At 44.9% G+C, this 21,048-nt stretch overlaps 1 protein-coding gene across 3 annotated transcripts in view; it reads left to right on the top strand.

Moving 5' to 3' along the window:
* The window catches only part of CPNE2 (copine 2), a 78,681-nt gene that overhangs the window by 5,636 nt on the left and 51,997 nt on the right, over positions 1-21,048 (top strand). Inside the window, exon 1 of one of the 3 annotated variants that reach the window (XM_028739276.2) lies at positions 10,119-10,187. The exons of the other annotated variants lie outside the window; for them this stretch is intronic. Within the exon in view, the coding sequence (XP_028595109.1) occupies positions 10,145-10,187 (43 nt within the window). The 5' untranslated portion in view covers positions 10,119-10,144. Of the gene's footprint in view, positions 1-10,118; positions 10,188-21,048 lie in introns of those variants that run through there. 3 annotated transcript variants of the gene reach the window in all.

The following is a 21,048-nucleotide window of genomic DNA, read 5'->3' as shown; positions in this document are numbered from 1 at the left end:
GTGTATTTACACTTCCCTAGAATATAACCATATGACTTTCGAAATTGAGAAAATTATCAGATGTCATTGGCATATTCTTAAGGACATCCCTGGGTGTGGTAATACCCCCCTTTTTGCCAAATAACGCACCAAGTTACTAAAAGATATATTGGTGCATATGGATTTAAAATCAACACCCATACAACGTACGTTGTATGGTCCTCCACATGGTTTCTTTAAATGTGGGCATTGTACCTCCTGCAAATATGCTCAGCAGGTAAAAGAGTTTAACAACAAAGAAGGTTTTAAGTTCGTTTTATAGGCATTTGCCACATGTGTTACTCCACATGTAATTTACATGATTAGATGTCCCTGTGGATTGTTGTATGTAGGTCATACTCTCAGGCCTATCAAAGTAAGAATATCAGAGGACCGATCTAGGATCAGGAACAATGTAATAGATTCTCCTTTAGTACAACATTTTATTGAAGCGTCTCATTCCAATGAGGACTTGACATTTTTTTGTAATTTGGACGTATTCAGGTCCTGTAGAACGAGCTAAAAAAATCCTTATGCAGAAAGAAACTAGGTTTATTTTCTTATTCAATTCCTTACATGCCTCAGGTCTGAATACTGAAATTGATTGTTTTTTGTGAATTTGTACTAATGTTTACATGTAGAACATCTGAGCGTGGACTAAGTTTGTTTCACCTCTGTGGGCCAAGTGGATTATTTTGAGTACTTAATTGAGCATCTGTGGATTGCTATTAACTTTAGATCCAAAAATTGTTTACATTAATGTATGAGTTTGTATATATGTATATCATCTGAACTTGGATTAAGTTTTTTTATTTTTGTTGTGCCATATGGGTCACTTTAAGAAAGATATTCTGTATCTGTGGATTGCCAACACCTGCAACCCAATCAATAGACTCTGTGAAAGGATTTTGTGGAACTGTAACAACCTTTCACGTGGATTGTTTGGACTTTATGAACAGACAGGTGGAATAGACACCATTACACGGATGGACCTTGTGCATGAACTGACTAGAGAATGATCTCATCCACTGGGTCTTCTGCTTTGTTCGTTTGTTGAACTTTATGGGTTACTTCTGTTGAAATTTGATACAATGAATAGTATACCTTATTTATCTAAGAACACAGCCGGTTACGTCTCGTGTGTTTATTGAGGAGACAACGTTTGGGCAGATCTGACATTCTGTTGCTACCATGTTTTTGGGAGGCTATAAAAGTTGTTATATGCTCAAGTTTCTCTAGGCCCCTGAGAGACCTGGTAGGGGTGTGAGAGGCTCCAAACCAACCCAGAACTACAGCATGCTCCTCTGGAGCACCTGGGCTTCTGTGGTTGCATTAGGAATGCATTCAGAACGCAATGCAAAAGGCCTCGGAGCAACTGGTAGTTCCCAGTTCCTCCACTGTGCTCTCTGTCTTTCGAGAATGAGTAAGCTCTCCACTTTTAAAAGCTGTTTTTGGCTAGTTGCCCTCAATTCTTGTGGGCGAGGTTGTTGTTTTTTTACAGCAGTAAGCAGACTTCTTCCAAATGTCAGAAGTTGCCAGACTGCTTATCCTTCCAACCTGGCAGAAGCTTTTGAGGCCTGGGCAAAGAGGAGAGCCTCTTCCGCCCTCTGATCCTTTTAACTAGAGACCCTGAGGATTGAGTCTGGGACCTTTGCATGCCAAGCAGGTGCCCTGCCACTGAACTTGAGATGTTTGCCAAGGCGCAAAAGATGAATCCTTATTGAATGATGTCTGATAAAGGTTGCTAGAGCCTCTAAGGCTCAGACCATAAGACAGGTGGAATACAGCTTGGTGGGTCTGGCTGTGCTTGGCGGCTGAGGGGGTGGAACTTGAGCTGGGGGCGGAGCTAATAGCAAAAGCTCTCAAACTAAGCAGAACACAACCTGCTGTGTGTAAACAAACAATCATTTCGCAGCAGGAAATAGTCTTCAGCTTATTTGGCAATAATGTGGGTCAGGAAGGCGTAACACCTTTCTAGCAAATGGATCTGTTGAACAGAGAGAAAGACCTCACCTCAGATCTGCATACCAGCCTCTTATGCCCAAGTGCTGCAAGACAACTCAGTTGGACAGAAGCTCTCTCTCCTGGGGACTGACTGGGCTGGGCATGTGTGTGCTGCCTTCTTTTTACTGGCAGGCTGTTAAACATGGCCCTGCAAGGAGAAATCTAGCAGGAAAGGCTTCTTCCACCACTGTGTGATGCCAGTAAGAAGCTTTGCTTGCACTCCCAGGGACATGTGTGGATGGTGTAGATTTGGCTGAGACTCCTGGATGTGCCTGAGGTGTGTTGCCAGGCACCCAGGTGACTCTCAATCATTACAGGGGAGACCCATGTTGAAAACACAGGATGGTTTCCCCTCCCCTTTCTTTGGCCGCCTCGTGTGATGCAGCACTGCCCCCTCTCCTCAAGCCATAGACTATGTTCTTAATGTTGGAATTGGATTTGTTTGTGAGCTGGATTGGATTTTGCACTCACAGCTGTAATTATAAAGGTTGCCTGCTGCCACAGGAGAGAGAAGTGGGCGTGCTTGTGTATGTTTCATTCACTGATGCCCATTGAGTATTAGAGGATACACAAAGGTACAGCTGATTGCCACTGCCAAACGGTGTTGTGAGCTGCGTGAGAACAGTGGTGCTATGTTGGAGGGGGTTGTCTTTCAGCGCGGCCAATTATGTATCGCTAGTCATACATAATGGGTTATACTTCCATTCCTGGGGGGGGGGGGGTCTTTTCAAGTAAGGATCAAAAGCGCCTTGCAGAAAAATACATTGTTGGAGGGATAAAATGGCACCATAGAGATCCGGATACCAATTCTGGGGAAGAGGATGGCGCATCGGATACTGTCTTCTGTGCTAGACCATTGATTGTCCAACTCAGTATTGGCAGTGACTCTTCAGGGTCTCTGGCAGGAATCTCTCCCAACGCTACCAGCCAGGACCTTCTGCATGCAAGGCTGAAGCTCTGCCATTGAGCTACAGCCCTTCCTGTAGTTGATCCATTCTTTTGGATTATCCCATTTTCTGGAAAGACAAGATGGCGCCTTCTCAGTTCCAGGCCCAGAAGCCAAGCAAGACTGGCAGCCGAATCTGACTCCAGCAGGGGGAGTGCTGGAGAGGGGACAGGCCCAGAGTGGTTTAACTGCCCATTCCTCTTCCAGGGAACATTGGGAATTGTAGCTGTGGGAGGGGACTAGGAATCTCCTGACAACTCTCAGCACCGTTAACAAACTACATCTCTCAGAATTCTTTGGGGGGAAAGTCATGATGGTTTAAAGTGGCATCACGGCTCTTTAAATGTATGGTGTAAATGTGGCCTTGGATCATTTACTCTTTGTTTAGAGAACTTTGGTCTCTTTCATTCATTGAAAAGTGTAAGCAAACTGGAACTCACTTCCAGGGTTGCTGGTAGCATTAGCAGCGCTTTAGTAGTCATTTTAAAATGATTATTTAAGGTTCAAGAAGAATTTTTATCAGAGTAAATGAGCCATGCCAGGATACTTTTTTCCTGCCCCCCCCCTAATCTGAGCTGTTTGACAGGCCTGGCTGTTCATTTAAGCTCCGAGCAGGATTTATTTTAGTTGTATGTTAATATTTTAATACATTTTAAAATGCATTGGCATCTTTCTTGAGGTTCCAGGGATGGGAATAGCAATAAGTTTGATAAATCGTTCATGCATCCTCTTCATTTTGCGGTCCACCCCATTGGCTCATAGCAGATAACACGTTTGCTGCAAAACTCCATATTGCCTTGCTTAAACCCCCAGCTTGCTTTTTCCATGCCCACCAAAAGTCAATATGAATTGTGGTCAAAGTTTGCTTTGTTTCTGGAAGAACCCTGTCCTTGTTCTAGGCATGCTTTGGAATAAGCCAGCAGAGTCCTGACCACACCACCTGACACTGGACTGCACCACCTCAGAATGCAGATGAGTGGGGGGTGTCACATTTTTAAAGCACTATCGGTGAACACCCCTCTGTGAATATCACCCCTGTGCCACAGGTCCAGAACCAAGACCTCCTTCCTAGTCTGCTTTAAAAAACAAAACAAAACAAACCCTTCCAAACTCCTTGGAAATAGAAAAGTAGTGCAACAAAGGTCTGGGATGGAACCCTCCCCCCCCCCCCCATTTAACTCTCAGGGAATCATGGCTGATTTTTTGTTTTGTTTTGAGCGTCGGAAAACTGTATTTCTCAGTCTGCAGTGGTAACATTCTTTCTGCTGCTGCAAGACTCTCCCTTCTGAATCTCCTGCCCCAAAGCCTCACATGACCTCTCCCCATCATCTGCATGTTGCTTGTGACAGAACCCTCTTGTGCACTCGCTCTTCCAAAAAATGGGGACTGTATGTGTAGATTCCCCCTTTCACCTGTCTCACTGAATGTGAAGATCTCGGAGGCAGGGCTCATAGAGGCTGGGGGAGGCGGTTCTCTTGTCCTCTCCATGTGCTGTATGTTCACAGGGAGTGGCCCAAGTAAACATCCTTCTAGAACTTGTGCTTCTATGAGTTTCCAGGTAATGCCCTCCTGTATCCCCTTGTGGCCCCGGTTTGAAGCACCAGTTACAAGCATGGCCAGGAGTGGTCTCTTAATCTCCACTGTCATGAGCTGACATAACGATGGAGGCAATCTCTTAGACCTGCTGGGTCCAGGGTTTGTGTGTTGTGTGTGTTTGTGTTTGTTTGTGTGTGTGTGTTTGTGTATACACATACAATCTCTGTAATGCACACATCAATAAGAGACTGGAGCCTGCTCTGGCTGGCCAGTGTCCTTTCCCCACTTTCTCTGGTCCCATCTGGCACAAACTGCCTTGTGACGGGAACATCGGAGGTTGACCCCTCTTCCAGAAGGCCTGGCTGCTTGATCTTCCTTTTCAGTGTGTTACTTTGGTATATCCATTGTATCTTATCAATGTTTTGGCATCAAGCCAACAAACAAGATGCAGAATGACTAAATGTATGACACAGGTAAAATATTTATTTTTATTTATTTTTCTTGTATTTGCACATATGAATGGTGTCCCCATCTTTCCTCCAAGCAGCTTGTGGCAGCCTGGCCCCTCCCACTTCATTCTTTCCCCTCCCAGCATCCCTGGGAGGTTGGTTAGGCTGATCACCTAGTGAGCATCATGGCCAAGTATAAATTTGGAGCCAGGTCTCCCTGGCCCTCCTGCGGTGTTCTAACCCATGGGGGTGGGGAGCTGGTGCTCATCAAATGCTATTGGGTTCCCAACTCCCATCAGCCCCACAAGCATGGCCAGCGGACTCGGGGATGATGGGAGTTGTAGTCCTCCAGCAACACGCGGAGGGCTAGAGGTCCCTTTCCCCTATGCTAGTCCTGACCCCAGTCCTGGCTCTAAAGTAGACCTGGAGCTCTTTTGTCTTCAGTGCTGGCTCCAGGGGATCTTGGCCAGGATGCCCTCAAAGGATTCCTTCCACCATCATTGGTGCCAGCTGTTGCTTGCTAGGCAGAGCCAAGGAAGAAGCAGGCGGTGAGCCTGCCCCTCTTTCTTGACACTCCTGCTGCTGTTTTCTTGCTCTTCTCCTCTGGGCCAGAGGGAGCAGGTTGCAGTCTCGAGGGGGAGGAGGAGGAGCTGGTCCAGGGGGCTCAGGTCAATGGGCCCCTCTGCTGGCGTGTGGGGCCATTGACAGATGCCTGAGCACGCCAGCCCTTGGCACCAGCACTGTTCACCTTGACCAAACAAGCATCAAATTCACTCTGGGCATCCTCCCTATGGCAGTGCCTTGTTGCAGTTTTCTTAAAGCCTTTGCTGGGTTCCCTCCTTGCTTTAGATTGGGGCTGTTCTTAATTAGCTGCACTCATTAGCTTTGTTTGGCTTGCATAATGGCAAAAAATTAGATGGCAAGGTGGAAAGGAGCGATGCAAGAAGCATTCCTGTAGAGCAAGATTCCCGTCCGCTCTCCAATCACCTGCTGAGGGTGCGGTGAAAATCGAGGGAGATGCTTTTTTTAATGGATCCCTTTAAGAAACAACCCCAAGCTCTTCACTTTGGTCTGGCTTTCCTGTTCTCAGACCCTTTTGTACGGACCATGTGCATGTGGAGCAAGCTTGTTTTCTGCTGCTCCAGAGAGGAGGATCTGAACCAGTGGCCTCCAATGACAAGATAGGTGAGAACAACTAAAGGTTAGAAAGAACTTTCTGAGGCTAAGAGCTGTTCGTGGACTGGACTGCTTCGGAAGGTGGTGGAGTCTCCTTCATTTGAGGCTTTTAAGCAGGGGTTGCTTGGCCATCTGCCAGGGGTTCTCAAAGGCAGTAGTAGCGAAGGCTCCATCTTCCAGGAACTAGGGAGATTCACAGGTCTCTTTTGCTCAATAACTAAGTGTGACCCGGCAGCTCTTCACCGCTTGACTGGTGGTTGGGTCATGGTCAACAGCTGAGGCAGATGCTCCATGATTCTGATTCTGTGCCCTCTAGCAACACTTGAAGTGGCACTTTCAGCTCTTCTCACCTGCAGCTTGATCAATGGTCTCTGGAGGTCACCTGCAGCTGCCAGTGAGATCAGCAAGTGGTGTTAATTGTGGGAATCAGAGGTGTGAGGTCCTTCCTATAGAGATCACTGTGTCCCACTGGGTTTCTCCACTCTACCAGTATTCTACTGTGCTCCCTGTATCACTGCCATCCTCTTGAGACAAAGCACTCCAGTTTGCCATATTGTCTCAGAGGCTTCTAGCATTGGTGTATAAACACTTGTATACCGTCTCTCTCCAAGTGTCTTTGGCACTTGTGGCTTGACTTGTAGTGCTTTGGCCTCTCTCAATTGCTGTCCCGTGCGCCTGTAGCCAAAATGCCTAGTTCTCCTCCATCCCCATTTAATTTAATCATCTTCATTCATACCTGGGGGAGAGATTCATTCTGAACCTAATCCTCCTCAGCTCCTGATACTGAAGGAATCAGCCCTGCGTCCCTTCCTTCCTACCTCCCCTGCCTTGTGGAAATGTCCAGCCAGTTTGAATGCATGCTGTGATGTCATTGCAGCTCCTTTACTCCACATCACTGGTTGCCATTTGGAATTGGGGGTGGGAAGCACAAACTTTTGACACAATGATGTTATGTCTCGGGGAGTAGGCGGCAACCCTTTGATCTTCATAAAAAACAACCAAGTGTCTTTTCACCCTTTAAAGATCAACAGATTTATTGTGGCATAACCTTTTCTGGGCTAGAGGCCACTTCCTCAGGCCCATGCCAGAACAAATCTACCGGGCTTTTTTGCCGCCACAAGACTGTGCTTGCTACCCCTCTATAAATAGTTACCACTCTGCATGTAGCATCTCATCTTTGCCATAGCGAATCATCTCTACCTGACCTTTGCTGAAGGAAGCATCTCTTTGGAGGCGGATAAGTGTGCTCAATGCACCTCTCTCTGCTGAGAAGAGATTCACTTCTCTTGGGTGAGCAAGTTCCTTCTTCCCAACTGTGAATAAACTCTACAGCACACAGATAGGAATTAGCAACAGGGCAGTCCACATGCGGCTGGCAGTGGAGCCAGGAAAACTCTTACTAGCTGTTGCTTCTCACTGCAGAAAGCACCCGTCTCCCTTGTGGTATATTAAGTTGTGTGAGAGAATTTGCAAAAGTGCTTGTAAGCATGGCATGCGGGGGATGGGAAATGGTCAGAGGTTCTGGATGAGTTCAGACATAACAGGAAGCTGTCATTTCCTACACGGTGTGCCTTAGGCTTATGTGCTTCCCCCTCTGCTCCCAGGGTGTTTTATACCCTAGAAGGAGGTATAGATGGAAACGTGCTTCATAACCTTCATCTATGGCTGTTCTTTGTGTTCCCCATCCAACGGAGGTGTGGGGTTTGTGTGTGTGAAATGAGAATGGGGCCTTTTCAGTGGTAGCTTCCCATTTGTCAAATTCTCTCTCCAGACCTCTTGAAATTAACACAAGAGCCTGCTGGATCAGGCCAGTGGCCCATCGAGTCCCGTTCTCACAGGGGCCACTCAGATGTTTCTGGGAAACCAGCAAGCAGGGTTTGACCACAAGAGGACACCCCTCTTGCGGTTTCCAGCAACTATTAATCAGAAGCACTCCTGCCTCCGCCTAGTTAGTAGTCATTGACAGTCTTCTCTGTGAATTTGCCTAATCCTGTTTTGAAGTTGTCTAGGTTGGTGGCCATCACTGCCTCCTTTGGGAGCAAGTGCCATAGTTTTATCTCTGCACTGTGTAAATAAGTAGACTTCAATGGACCTAACTTAGCCAGAATAAATTCATTGGGTCTACTCTGAGTAAAACATGGTTGAGAACACCCCCTCATTTTTAATTTGGAGGGTTGTCAGTGCCTTTTCTTGCACTCATTGTTCAAGCTGGGTAAGCAGGACATGCTGTTTTAAAATATATCGTCAGATGAGTGCCTTAGTCTGATTTAAAGATAAAAAACCATGGGAAGGTAGGTGGAAGCCTTGAAGTTTTCACCAGCACCCAGTGTGCAGACCCATAGGTCACCTGGTTGCAGCCTCCCATATGATACTGAGATGCCCTGTAATTATAGCAATTGTTTCTAAATTTGGTTCTACACATATATGAATCAGCTTATGCAAATTTTATACAAATCTCTGTCCTCATTTGTCCTTTTTTATTTTGTGTGCATGTGATTATTTTTCTTTTTGGCCCTAAGATACAAACTTATTAGAAGCACACTTTCTTTCTCAAAGGTGATGCTCTTACTGACTTCAAAGGGAAAGTACTTTCCTGTGCATCCATGTACTTAAGGTATTGTCTATCAAAGTTGGTGAAGCTGTTTGTCACCTACAGCAGGGAAAACCCAATGCGGCTCTCCAGGGTCTCTCTATTTAGTGCTTGGCGAATTTCAAATGCTGCTGGAAAATGTCCTGGAACTCTGACCTTGCCTCTTTCTTGTATGGGTGGTAGATAAAGACAGGCATGTGTGTGGAGGTAAAAGGAACACTTGTTGCTCTGCCCACCTTTCATTCTAGCTCTGTTCCCTATTTGCCCATGGCCTTCTGAAAATTGCCCAGGTAGGAATGCAGCTCCTTGGGCTGGGGAAAGTTCGTTTCCACTGACCTACAGGAATCCTGCTTCCAAGCCCTTCTCCAGCAGCTTGAAGTGGTGCAGCCCAAGGAAGGCTTTCCATTTGACCCTGCCAGTAGTCATGCAAACTGGCCCCAAGTGCACTATGGTTGCATCTCACCTTGGGGTTCTGTTCCAAGGGTTCTCCGTCTATGTGGAAATTGTGTACATCCAAACCATTAGAACAGCCCTGCGGCTAGCGGGTAAGGGAGAGAGAAAGAATTCTCCTGTACTCCCAGGACCCATACACTGAGCGGGCCTTGTCCCCCTATACCCCTCCCCCCACAAGCAAGGCAGGGCGCTTAAAATCCTGACACTGGAAAACCTTAAAAAGATCTGGCACAAAGAGCTTCAAAGCTCTCTGTCTTTCTATGTTTAAGTGGTGCAGTTTCAACCGGCCGGCCTTCAACTGCTTAAGTTCGAGATCACACAGGCTAAATGAGCATAAGATGCAATTGTACTGTACGGTGGTACCTCGGGTTAAGTACTTAATTCGTTCCGGAGGTCCATTCTTAACCTGAAACTGTTCTTAACCTGAGGTACCACTTTAGCTAATGGGGCCTCCAGCTGCCACTGCGCGATTTCTGTTCTCATCCTGAAGCAAAGTTCTTAACCCGAGGTACTATTTCTGGGTTAGTGAAGTCTGTAACCTGAAGCGTCTGTAACCCGAGGTACCACTGTAGTTGCAAATAAATCTCAGCACCCCCTCCCTACATTGCTGCTGGATCCAGCTGAGCACATGACTTCTGGATATCCCCCCCCCCACAAAAAAACAAAAATCTGTCTTTAACCCTACGGTGTGTTATTAGTACAGTTGGAAACTCCGTGTTGCCCGCCCGCAAGTGGTGATTATCTACTAGAGCTCTGCAACTCAGCTTTTCCACTCAGTGAGACTCACTTTTGTTTTAATTGCACCTTTTGAATTGTCCTGCCAGTCTCCTTCCTCTTATCTTTCTGCCAGCCTCCTTAGCTTTGTGTTAGCCAGGCCTGGTGTCTCTTGCATTCCACTTGACTCTCTTTCCGTTTTGTCGGCATAAACGGACCCAAAGAATCCCCACACTTGCAGACGCACGCAAGATCACGATGTGTTCCATCTTTAGCTTGCAGAAGTCTATTGAGATTGAAGGTGAGTACTTGGGAGTCCCTTTGATTCTCTGCTCTGTCTCCAGATCTGCCCCCCCCCCCCGCTAGCTCAGGCTTCTTCTTTTAAAAAAAATCCCACCTCATATCTTCCACCCAGAGACAGACACCAAGGACTTAGTTCTAATCCCTGGTTAAGTCTACAGGTTCGTCTTTCTACAAAGCAGACACTGTGGAACATCTTCTGTGAGTCTGCTGTGCAATTTGATGTTATTTTTTGTTGGTGCATCTGTGTTTTTATCACTGGTGATAATGGCGTGGAAAATGCTTGGTATTTTTAAGTTGCTTTCGAAAACTGCTTTGGAGAACTGTACACCTTCCCTTTGAAACAGCATTGCTTAAGCATATGCGGCGCCGGGGTGCAAAGATCCGCCTGGTGCCCCCCCACCCTGGTTGTCCAGTCCCAGGCGGGCAGAGCCGGCCGGCCACCTCAGAGTCTTGCTGGCTTGGTCACCCCCGAACTTGCGGCACAGAGTCGCCCACAGCAGAAGAGCCTGCCGCAGTGCTCCAACCGATGGGTGGGGTCTTCCCCGGACTCAACTCTTGGGCCCCGGACTCTTGGCCTGGTGCCCCTGAGAGCCCAACACCCGGGTGTCCTGCACCCCTAGTGCCTATGGGTAAGACGGCCCTGGCTAAAGTCCTGCTTGATGTCATTGTACATGACAAATCTTTGCTGGAAGATACAGTGGTACCTTGGTTTGCAACCGCTTTGAATTACAACCGTTTTGGATTACAACCACGTCAAACTCGGAAGTGTGTGTCCCTTTTTTTGGATTACAGTGGTACCTCGGGTTACATACGCTTCAGGTTACAGACTCCGCTAACCCAGAAATAGTACCTCGGGTTAAGAACTTTGCTTCAGGATGAGAACAGAAATCGTGCTCCAGCGGCGCAGTGGCAGCAGGAGGTTCCATTAGCTAAAGTGGTGCTTCAGGTTAAGAACAGTTTCAGGTTAAGAACGGACCTCTGGAATGAATTAAGTACTTAACCAGAGGTACCACTGTACAACCCATTTTTTTTATTATTACAACCCATTTTGGGGGGGAGGCCCCATTGGTGAAAGCGTGCCTTGGGTTACAACCTGTTTTGGTTTACAACCGAACCTCTGGAACGGATTATGGTTGTAAACCAAGGTACCACTATACTAGAGAATCGACTCTGGTCAGTGACCGACATCAATTCATTCTTGCTAGAGAATCTCCACTGGTAGGAACTTAACCCCTCTCATGTATATGAAGCTTCTTCTCATGGAGTCTAACCATTGGTTCCTCCAGAGTAGACCTTCCCTATCCAGGTGCCTCCAGATCTTTTAGACTGCAACTCCCATCATTCCAAGCGGGCAAAGCTGAGGCTGGTGGGAGTTTTGTAGCCAAAATATATGAAGGGTAGCAGGATGCTTTGCCACCTGACAACTTCAGTCCTTTTTGTCCCTCACAGGGTTCTCTATGTAGTCGTGCTGTAAACCTAGAGTGGGGAACATGCATCCATCCATGTGTTTTTGGACTACAACTCCCATCATCCCTGACCATTGGCCATACTCATTGAGGCTGATAGGAGCTGCAGTCCATGAGTAAGCCACCTTTGTGTTAGGATTGTAGGCCCTTAAAATTGGGACATGTTTGGTGTTGGCCCCACACCTGGCAGGTGCTGCTGGGTAGGGGAAATATTGTTGGCCTGGACTATGGATGAGGGAGAAATTCAATTTAGTATCCATTTAAAGATGAATTTAGCAAATGTGTGTTTTCCAAAACAATAAAGCCGGGGTTGTTTTGGAAAGCTATGTAAGCTGGGATAGCTCAGTCAGTAGCGGGTGAGACTCTTAATCTCAGAGTCGTGGGTTTGAGCCCCACAATGGGTGAAAGATTCCTTCACTGCAGGGGTTAGGACTAAATGATCCTCGTAGTCCCTTCCAACTCTACGGTTTTGTGATTCTGCTATTCTGATTCTGTGGTGCTCTTGTGTTTGAATCCTGCTTGCTGGTTTCCTACAATTCTATGAGGACACTGTCATCCTTTGCAATTTGTGCTTATCTAAATTTGCAATACACTTCACAACCAAAATGCATATGTTAGGGGGAAAGTGTACATAAAAATTAATTTATTGGTGAAACTAACATTTTATTAGGGGAAACTACTTTCAAAAATGTTTTCATTAGACAACACGGCATACAAAAAAAATCAATAAAATACAGAAGACTTTTCATTAAAAAAAATTTAATAGCGAATTGTTGCAGATATGTGTACTGAATGTCAGCTTGGAAAAAGAAGAGTACCAAAATTGGCAAGGTCCTTACTTTTTTACAATAATTTTTATTAATTTTCAATTACAATCCAATAATAGCCTCATTATAACAATACCAAATTATAATACAATTGCTAACACCAATCATTCAAATACCGAATTAATATAATTTAGGTGGCCCACCCACTTGCTAGATTTGATGGTTTGATTGTTTTCTTTATTTCTGCATTCCAAATTCTTATTACAGTGGTACCTCGGGTTACATATGCTTCAGGTTACATACGCTTCAGGTTACAGACCCAGAAATGAAATAGTGCTTCAGGTTAAGAACTTTGCTTCAGGATGAGAACAGAAATCGTGCTCTGGCGGCGCAGCGGCAGCAGGAGGCCCCATTAGCTAAAGTGGTGCTTCCGGTTAAGAACAGTTTCAGGTTAAGAACGGACCTCCGGAACGAATTAAGTACTTAACCTGAGGTACCACTGTAATTTCAATTACATTCCGTTCAAAATAATAATCCCTTATACAACAACTGCAATATTAATAACTTCTATTCGTGTTGACACATTAAATGATTTATAAAACTACAAGTGAGGCACTCAGACTATATCCTTGCTCTTCCTGTGTGTGGCAATTATTCTGTTTGAGGTGTTTCTTCCTGTCCTTGTAAAATGTTATGTCTATCTTTTCCCGGTTGTTGCTTTATCTGTCATGCCATGGGCATATCCCAGGCAAGGTCCATTCTTCCCTGATTCTACAAGTAACTCATAAGGAGGAATGGTAGTTCAGTAGGAGAGCAGGTGTTTGTATACAGAAAGTCCCACTATCAATTGGCAGGATAGAAACATGGTTCCCAAACTTTTTCACACCCCTGCCTTCTTGATTCTACAAACTCGTCGCCCTTCCACCCCGCCGTATAAAAAACATTATTCACACTAGCGGTTTGCACCACCCATTAAGGAAGATAATGGCAGAATAAAATTCAAAAGAAGCAAAAATTAATTTCACAATATTTATTCAAAATCCAATTAAAATTATTTTGTTCAATCAATCCAACAAAACTGATAAACTTGATCCAGTGATGCTAGCTTTTCAAAGTATGCTAGTCATTTGGCAAGAACCTTAGATGCCATGCTTAGTAAATACACTTCACTGTTCAAGTAAATGCTTCATGCAATGTTTGGGCTTGAGGAAGTGATGCCAGTCTCCAAATGTCTGGCTTGAAGCCACTTAGCAGCAGTCTTAACTCACCACTTTCAGTGCCTCCCTTCCTCTTAGCACCCCCTAGGTAATCCCCTCTGCCGTGGGTGATACCGCCCCATTTGGGAATGGCAGGAATAGATCAGCACATTGAGACTCTGGAGAGCCTCTGCCAGGCAGTGTGTGGACCTGAGGTGTGAAACCTTAGGCCTGGGGGACTGTGTGTGGCTTTCCTGGCCTTTTCTATCCAGTCCTGAAGACCCACCCTGACCCACACCCCTGCCTTGCCTCTTCCCAGCCCATGACCCTCTCACCAACCCTGCTCTGCACTGTCTTTGAAGGTTTTTATTGGCTGTATTGTGCCCTCAGACTCTGAACATGCTGTTATTTATTTATTTCAGTTATATGCCACCTTTTTTCCTCCAAGGAGATCAAGGTGACATACATGGTTCCTCTGCTCTCTCATTTTATCCTCACAACAACCCTGTAAAATAGGTTAGGCTGAGAGACAGTGACTGGCCCAAGGTCACCCAGTGAGCTTCATGGCTGAGTGGGGACCTCTTCCAGGTCCTAGTCTGACAAGACTAACCCCACTAGCATAGAGGGGTGTGTGTGTTGAAATTAGCCTACTGTACAAAGGTAAAATATTTATACTTTGCTCCCTGTGTTTTTGCTTCTGGCCCTTCCCATCTCTAGCATGTGGCCCCCAGAAACTTCCCAAGGGACAAATGTGCCCCACCCATTTCTGGTGAAGGCACTGTTGGGTTTGATGGAGAAGATGGTCTGACTTTGCACTTCCTGTTTTCCCTGCGTACATCCAGAGAGCTATTTTTAAGTGTGCCTGGAGGACTCGCAGGCACCCAGCAAGACTTCCACAGCCGGCCTTCATGTGAAGCGTCACTGAATCAGTTGCTGCAGAGAATATACTCCAGATGGGGTTGGTCGCATTTCTCCATAGTACACAAAAATAACACAAATGAAGTAAAAAAAATAGCAGCACTGGGCTGCCTGTGGAGGGGGCTGTTTTTGTTCCTTGTGCAAAATGGTCTCACGCTAGCATGGCCCAGGGAGGCTTATTATTATTATCATTATTATTTTCTTATATATATGCCACCCCTCTGACTGGGTTGCCCCAGCCAGTCTGGGCGGCTCCCAACAGAATATTAAAACCACAATAAAGCATCAAACATTGAAAACTGACCTCTCTTTCTCCCTCTGCCCCCCTGTCCACAAACCACAGAGCCCAAACTGCTTTTGAAACTTCATGGCTTGCCATGCCTGGCCCTGGAGAATGCTGCAAGGCTTAAAGCCTTAGTGGCCTTGTGCAACTCGGAGTTTGGCTCACTGTGCCTACAGAGAAAGGACATTAAATAAAGTAACAAAATGAGCTCATCTTTCTCCCATCAGAGCAGTGGGGTGGTTGGGGCCACGTGCGTGACTAATGGCAAGGGGCAAACCAGCAAGCTGCAAGTCTGTCATTAAAACCAGGTGCAAGTTGGAGAACCCGTCAAGCTGTGAATGGGGAAAACACTCTGCCTTGTTGTTAAAAAAAGATGATGAAGGAGCAGCGGCGCAGAAGCTTCTTGTGGCTTGCTCCTGGAAATCTGGGTGCCCCTTGAGTACCCTAGAGCAAACCCAGTGCAGATGGATGCAGGAGCGAGTGTGGGTATCGGTGCAAAACCCACAGGTCTGGTGGGCACTGGAGACCTTGCTGAAATGTGCAGAATTCTAGTGGAAAAGTAACAAGCATAGCATGGAACATTGTAGATGAAGAAAGAGAAAGGGATCTAGGAATCTGCGTCCTGCATACTGGAAAAAATGACTTTGGGCCAGTCCAGTGGACATTCTGTTTCAGCCATATTTGGAGCTGGCCTCCTAGCTTGGGAGCAATCAGTGTTATAGTTCAGGCTGCAATGCTAGTTTCCTGCTGTGCTCATGGGGCTGTTGTGGAGTGAAACATGCCTACCTTATCACCCTCCTGGTGTAAGGGTGAACTGCCTATGGATGTGCCTCCTCTGCAGCCAGTGTCTAAATGTCTGCAGTCTGTACTTGATCCTGCAGATACAGGTTGAGCCATTCATTCATTTTACTTGTACGCCGCTTTTCCAGAAAAGAAATTGTGCTTCAAGCAGCTTGAAACAAAAGAACAGGAGCACATTGCAAACGAAAGCAATTTCATAATAACACAGCAAAATAACATAGCAACAGTTTCACAAAAACAGCAGGACAATAACATAGTAACTGTTTCATAATAAGATTTGCAAATTAATAGCAAATCTAATAGTACACAAAAAAAAAAACAAATCTCAGTGCTGTAAATATAACAAGATTACATAAATAACATGCAGCATCCTCTAGCAAAAACAACAAGGGAGCTTCACGGTTTGGCCATAGCCCTAGGAACACCCCTCCCATGATGTTGCTCACAGTCCCTTTCCTGCAGCAGCTTCTTACAAGGCTTCCAACAGCAAGGGGTGGGGTCGTGTTTCAGGTGTACATCTTGCCTGATGCAAGAGCATAGGGCCTGAAGGTTTATCCTAGCTTGTGTGCTTTGCTTGATTTTAAAATGCCAAAATGTCAGTATCTGTTTTTACAGAAACGCTCAGAATGTGCAGGTGTGCCAATAGCATTATTTAGCTGTGATTTCTGCACAGCAGCTGGGTTGGGGTTCCTGCCAACTCTACAGTGCTATGATTCTAACTTAAACACTATTTTAAGGGCTTGTTGGTGCTGACCTTTAAAACCCAAAACTGCCGCGGTTCAATATACCTGAAGGAGCATCTCCACCCCCATTGTTCTGCCCGGACACTGAGGTCCAGTACCAAGGGCCTTCTGGCAGTTCCCCGCTGTGAGAAGCCAAGTTACAGGGAACCAGGCAGAGGGCCTTCTTGGTAGTGGGGCCCTCCCTGTGGAACGCCCTCCCATAAGATGTCAAAGAGAACAACAACTACCAGACTTTTAGAAGACATCTGAAGGCAGCCCTGTTTAGGGATGCTTTTAATGTTTAATAGATTACTGTATTTTAATATTCTGTTGAAAGCCGCTCAGAGTGGCTGGGGAAACCCAGACAGATGGACGGGGTATAAATAATAAATTATTATTGTTGTTGTTGTTGTTGTTTTCCCTCTGCCAGGCTTAGGCCATCTCAGCCAGCAGTAGCCCCACTCCTGAGCAGAGTTTGGATCTGGTGTAACTTTACACAGGTTTAATTTACTTCAGCTTCTTTCTTCCCCAGTGGATGGGCCTTTGAACCTAACTTGCATTTTCTTCCCTCCTAGTCTATCCCTTCAGAGCTAAGACCAGTGCCAACACAGCCGTTGCGAATTTGGTTTTGTTCTGGAAAAATGATAAAAATAGAACAAGCCTGCTTATTTTAAGGCTTTGGTTGCGTGAAAAGTGTATTTAAAGAAATAATAATGGGAGGTGGAAACACTTCATTCTAGTCTGGACTTATTCTCTCTCTCTTTTTTAAAAGGTTTTTTAACAGGCCTGTAAAAACAGAGTTCTGAAGGTTTATCTAAATTGGAGGGAAGTGGATGATTAATAACCCTGAAGTCTATGACCTCAGGACTTTCCCCCTTCCTGTAGACTTCCTTATATAGCTAGTTTTTGTTTGCTCCAAGTCACACTCTTTACAAACCAAAACAACTTGCAGCATGGAAAAACGTAAGGCTGGACTCTAAGGCTGCCTATGCCCTAGATCTTTAAGTGCATTCTCCACACGCATACCCCACTGATTTTGCATTATAACAATTCAAAACATGTATGCAGTGCAACAAATAAACATTAGTTAACATGAAATAACCATAATGTCTGCTTATATACAGTGGTACCTCAGGTTACAGATGCTTCAGGTTACAGACTCCGCTAGCCCAAAAAATTGTACCTCGGGTTAAGAACTTTGCTTCAGGATGAGAACAGAAATCGCGCAGTGGCAGCTGGAGGCCCCATTAGCTAAAGTGGTACCTCAGGTTAAGAACAGTTTCAGGTTAAGAACAGACCTTCAGAACAAATTAAGTTCTTAATCCGAGGTACCACAGTATACACTTTTAAAGCACATTTGAAGTACCTTCTTTCCCTCAAAGAATTCTAGGCATAATAATAATAATAATAATAATACCCTGCCCATCTAGCTGGATTTCCCCAGCCACTCTGGGCAGCTTCCAACCGAGTACTAAAAACACAATACAGCATCAAACATTAAAAACTTCCCTAAACAGGGCTGCCTTCAGATGTCTTTTAAAAGTAAGTTTGCTATAGTTTACTCCTCACAGAGTTACAATTCACAGCAACCCTTCACAAACTACAGTGCCCAGAATTCTTTGAGGGAAAGAAGGTGCTTTAAAGGTATAGCATGTGCACAGCTTAAGGCTCAAGATATTAAGCCTTGGGTGTTGGTATAATAGGGCCTGAGGCCTATGTTGTGATAGATTTCCATTCCCCTCCCTCCAACCTCTCCCTCTCTCCTCCTTGGGCACTCACATTTAGCCTAAGTGTTCTGCATAGCTCTGAGCCTCCTGGGTGGTTTTCTGCTTAATGCTTGTTTACTAGTATAGAAACCATAGCATCATTAAAATGATGTCCATTACTCTAGCAGAGCTGTAGTTATACTAATGTGGAAACACCCAATTCATGCAAGCAGCTAAGACAAAGAATCGGCCTACCAAAACACGGGCATTAAAATAAAACATCCCCCATAAAAAAATACCACAGAGCAATCCCACTAAAACATTAAAATATAAACACCCAAAGTTAAAATGTAATTGTAAACGTAACTGGAAACCGTCATGTAACAGGAAATATAAAAACTTACAAATGTGCACGTTTATAAAATAATATCGAAGGATAATGCAGCACTGGGTGAATAGATAATGGTGTTTATTTAATTAGTGTCATCACCACCATTTAATTTCTAGCGTTTTATTATTTTTATATAATATGAATTGCTTCCTGTGGAACATCTCAAAGGAGTTTAACAAAAATAAATAAAACAATTTCGGATATTAAAAATCATATATAAAAACAATTACAACAATTTCAGATATAAAAACAATTTCAAATCCAATACAGATACAAGTGAGGATAAAAAATTCTCCCCTCAAAAGGTTTGTTGAAAAAGGAAGGTATTGAATAGGTGCTGAAAAGACAACAGAGATAGTACCTGTCTCATGTATATTAGTATTTATGTAGTCAGTTTCAAAGTACTTAAGACACATGATCTCAAACTACAGTCCTAAATACTTACTGAAGCATAAGCTCCACCCTGTGCTGTAAGACACACTTCAGAGCAAATATGCATATGATTGTGCTATTAATCTTTATGACAGTTCTGCAAGGCAGGATAGTATTAACTCCATGTTGCAGTTGGGAATAAAGCTGACTGTTCTTAGACCTCCTGGAAAGGAATCTGTGGCTAGGGCAACATTTGGATCTTAGATTTTCACTTACTCCTCCTAGTTTGCCCAAAACCCTTTTGAAATTGTGGTTCGGTTTCATGACGGGGATGAACATGAGGTATGGATGCTTTCCTAGAAAAACGAAGTACAGTGGTACCTTGGGTTACAGACGCTTCAGGTTACAGACTCCGCTAACCCAGAAATAGTACCTCAGGTTAAGAACCTTGCTTCAGGATAAGAACAGAAATTGTGCTCTGGCGGTGCAGCAGCAGTGGGAGGCCCCATTAGCTAAAGTGGTACCTCAGGTTAAGAACAGTTTCGGGTTAAGAATGGACCTCCAGAACGAATTAAGTTCTTAACCCGAGGTACCACTGTATGTCTTTTTTTGTCTTTCAGAACTATTGTTTTTCTTAACATGCAGTTTCATTTCAGTGCAATTGACTACCCCTTAATCTATAACTAAGCCAACAAAGATTTTTTTAACAGCCTGACCCTTAGTTAAACAACTACAATTACTGCCTGAGAATGACACACAAGGGGCTGCAAGATTTCTCCCGCCTGTCCTTCAAAGAAATTCAAAAGACTCTACAGTGTTAACTCTGGTTACGTACTTAATTTGTTCCAGAGGTCCATTCTTAACCTGAAACTGTTCTTAACCTGAAGCACCACTTTAGCTAATGGGGCCTCCTGCTGCTGCTGCGCCGCTGCCGCACGATTTCTGTTCTCATCCTGAAGCAAAGTTCTTAACCCGAGGTACTATTTCTGGGTTAGCAGAGTCTGTAACCTGAAGCGTATGTAACCTGAAGCATATGTAACCCGAGGTAACACTGTAGTTGTTTTTGCTGCAGCAAATGGAGTAACAAAGCTACCTGATAAGTAATTTGCTCTAAAAGCCCCTGTTTTGCACTGGCTTCCAAAGCAGGGCATGTTAGCAAATGAATCACTATTTCCCCCTTCCCCAATAATAATAAAGAATATTTAGTGAAATGCTTGGTTTGGTTGGTGCAGCTGATTGTATTTGCAGCTGCAACTCTAAGAGAAAGTTTATTTGGGAGGGGGTACGTGTTTGTGTGCAGCAAGAGTTTTCATCTGTGTACATGGGCCTTGATGCATGTTCAGTAAAGTCAGGATGCATCTACCTCCTGATACGTGCTTGCGCACCCACACACTCTTAATTCCTAGTAGTAGTAATAATAATAATAATAATTTTATTATTTATACCCCACCCATCTGGCTAGGTTTCCCCAGCCACTCTGGGCGGCTTCCAACAAAATATTAAAATACATTAAAACATCAGTCATTAAAAGCTTCCCTAAACAGGGCTGCCTTCAGATGTCTTCTAAAAGTCAGATGTTTATTTCCTTGACACCTGAAGGGAGGGTGTTCCATACACCCTCCCTTCAGGTGTCAAGGGGATTAAGAATTACACAACTTTTAGAAGGCATCTGGAGGCAGCCCTGTATCTGGAGGTTTTTAATGCTTGATGTTTTTATTATGTTTTTAGATATGCTGCAAGCTGCCTACAGTAGCTGGGGAAACCTAGCCAGATGGACAGGGAATTACCGGTATTGTTGTTGTTGTTGTTGTTGTTGTTATTTTATTTTCCCTCCTAATTTTTCACCTCAAAGTTTAAAATCAGGGCAAAATGGAGACTGCAGGAAATAGGAACTGCATAGGAATGTATGCATGTATATCTGAAGGAGCGTCTCCACCCCCATCGTTCTGCCCAGACACTGAGGTCCAGCGCCAAGGGCCTTCTGGTGGGTCCCTCGCTGTGAGAAGCCAAGTTACAGGGAACCAGGCAGAGGGCCTTCTTGTTAGCGGCACCCACCATGTGGAACACCCTCCCACCAGATGTCAAAGAGAACAACAACTACCAGACTTTTAGACGACATCTGAAGGCAGCCCTGTTTAGGGAAGCTTTTAATGTCTGATGCATTACTGTATTTTAATATTTTGTTGGAAGCTGCCCAGAGTGACTGGGGAAGCCCAGCCAGATGGGCGGGGTATAAA

Source organism: Podarcis muralis, chromosome 7 (genome assembly GCF_964188315.1).
Source record: "Podarcis muralis chromosome 7, rPodMur119.hap1.1, whole genome shotgun sequence".
Classification (NCBI taxonomy): Eukaryota; Metazoa; Chordata; class Lepidosauria; order Squamata; family Lacertidae; genus Podarcis; species Podarcis muralis.
The sequence above is the reverse complement of the archived record's forward strand: the minus strand, read 5'-3'. Positions and strand labels throughout refer to the sequence as shown.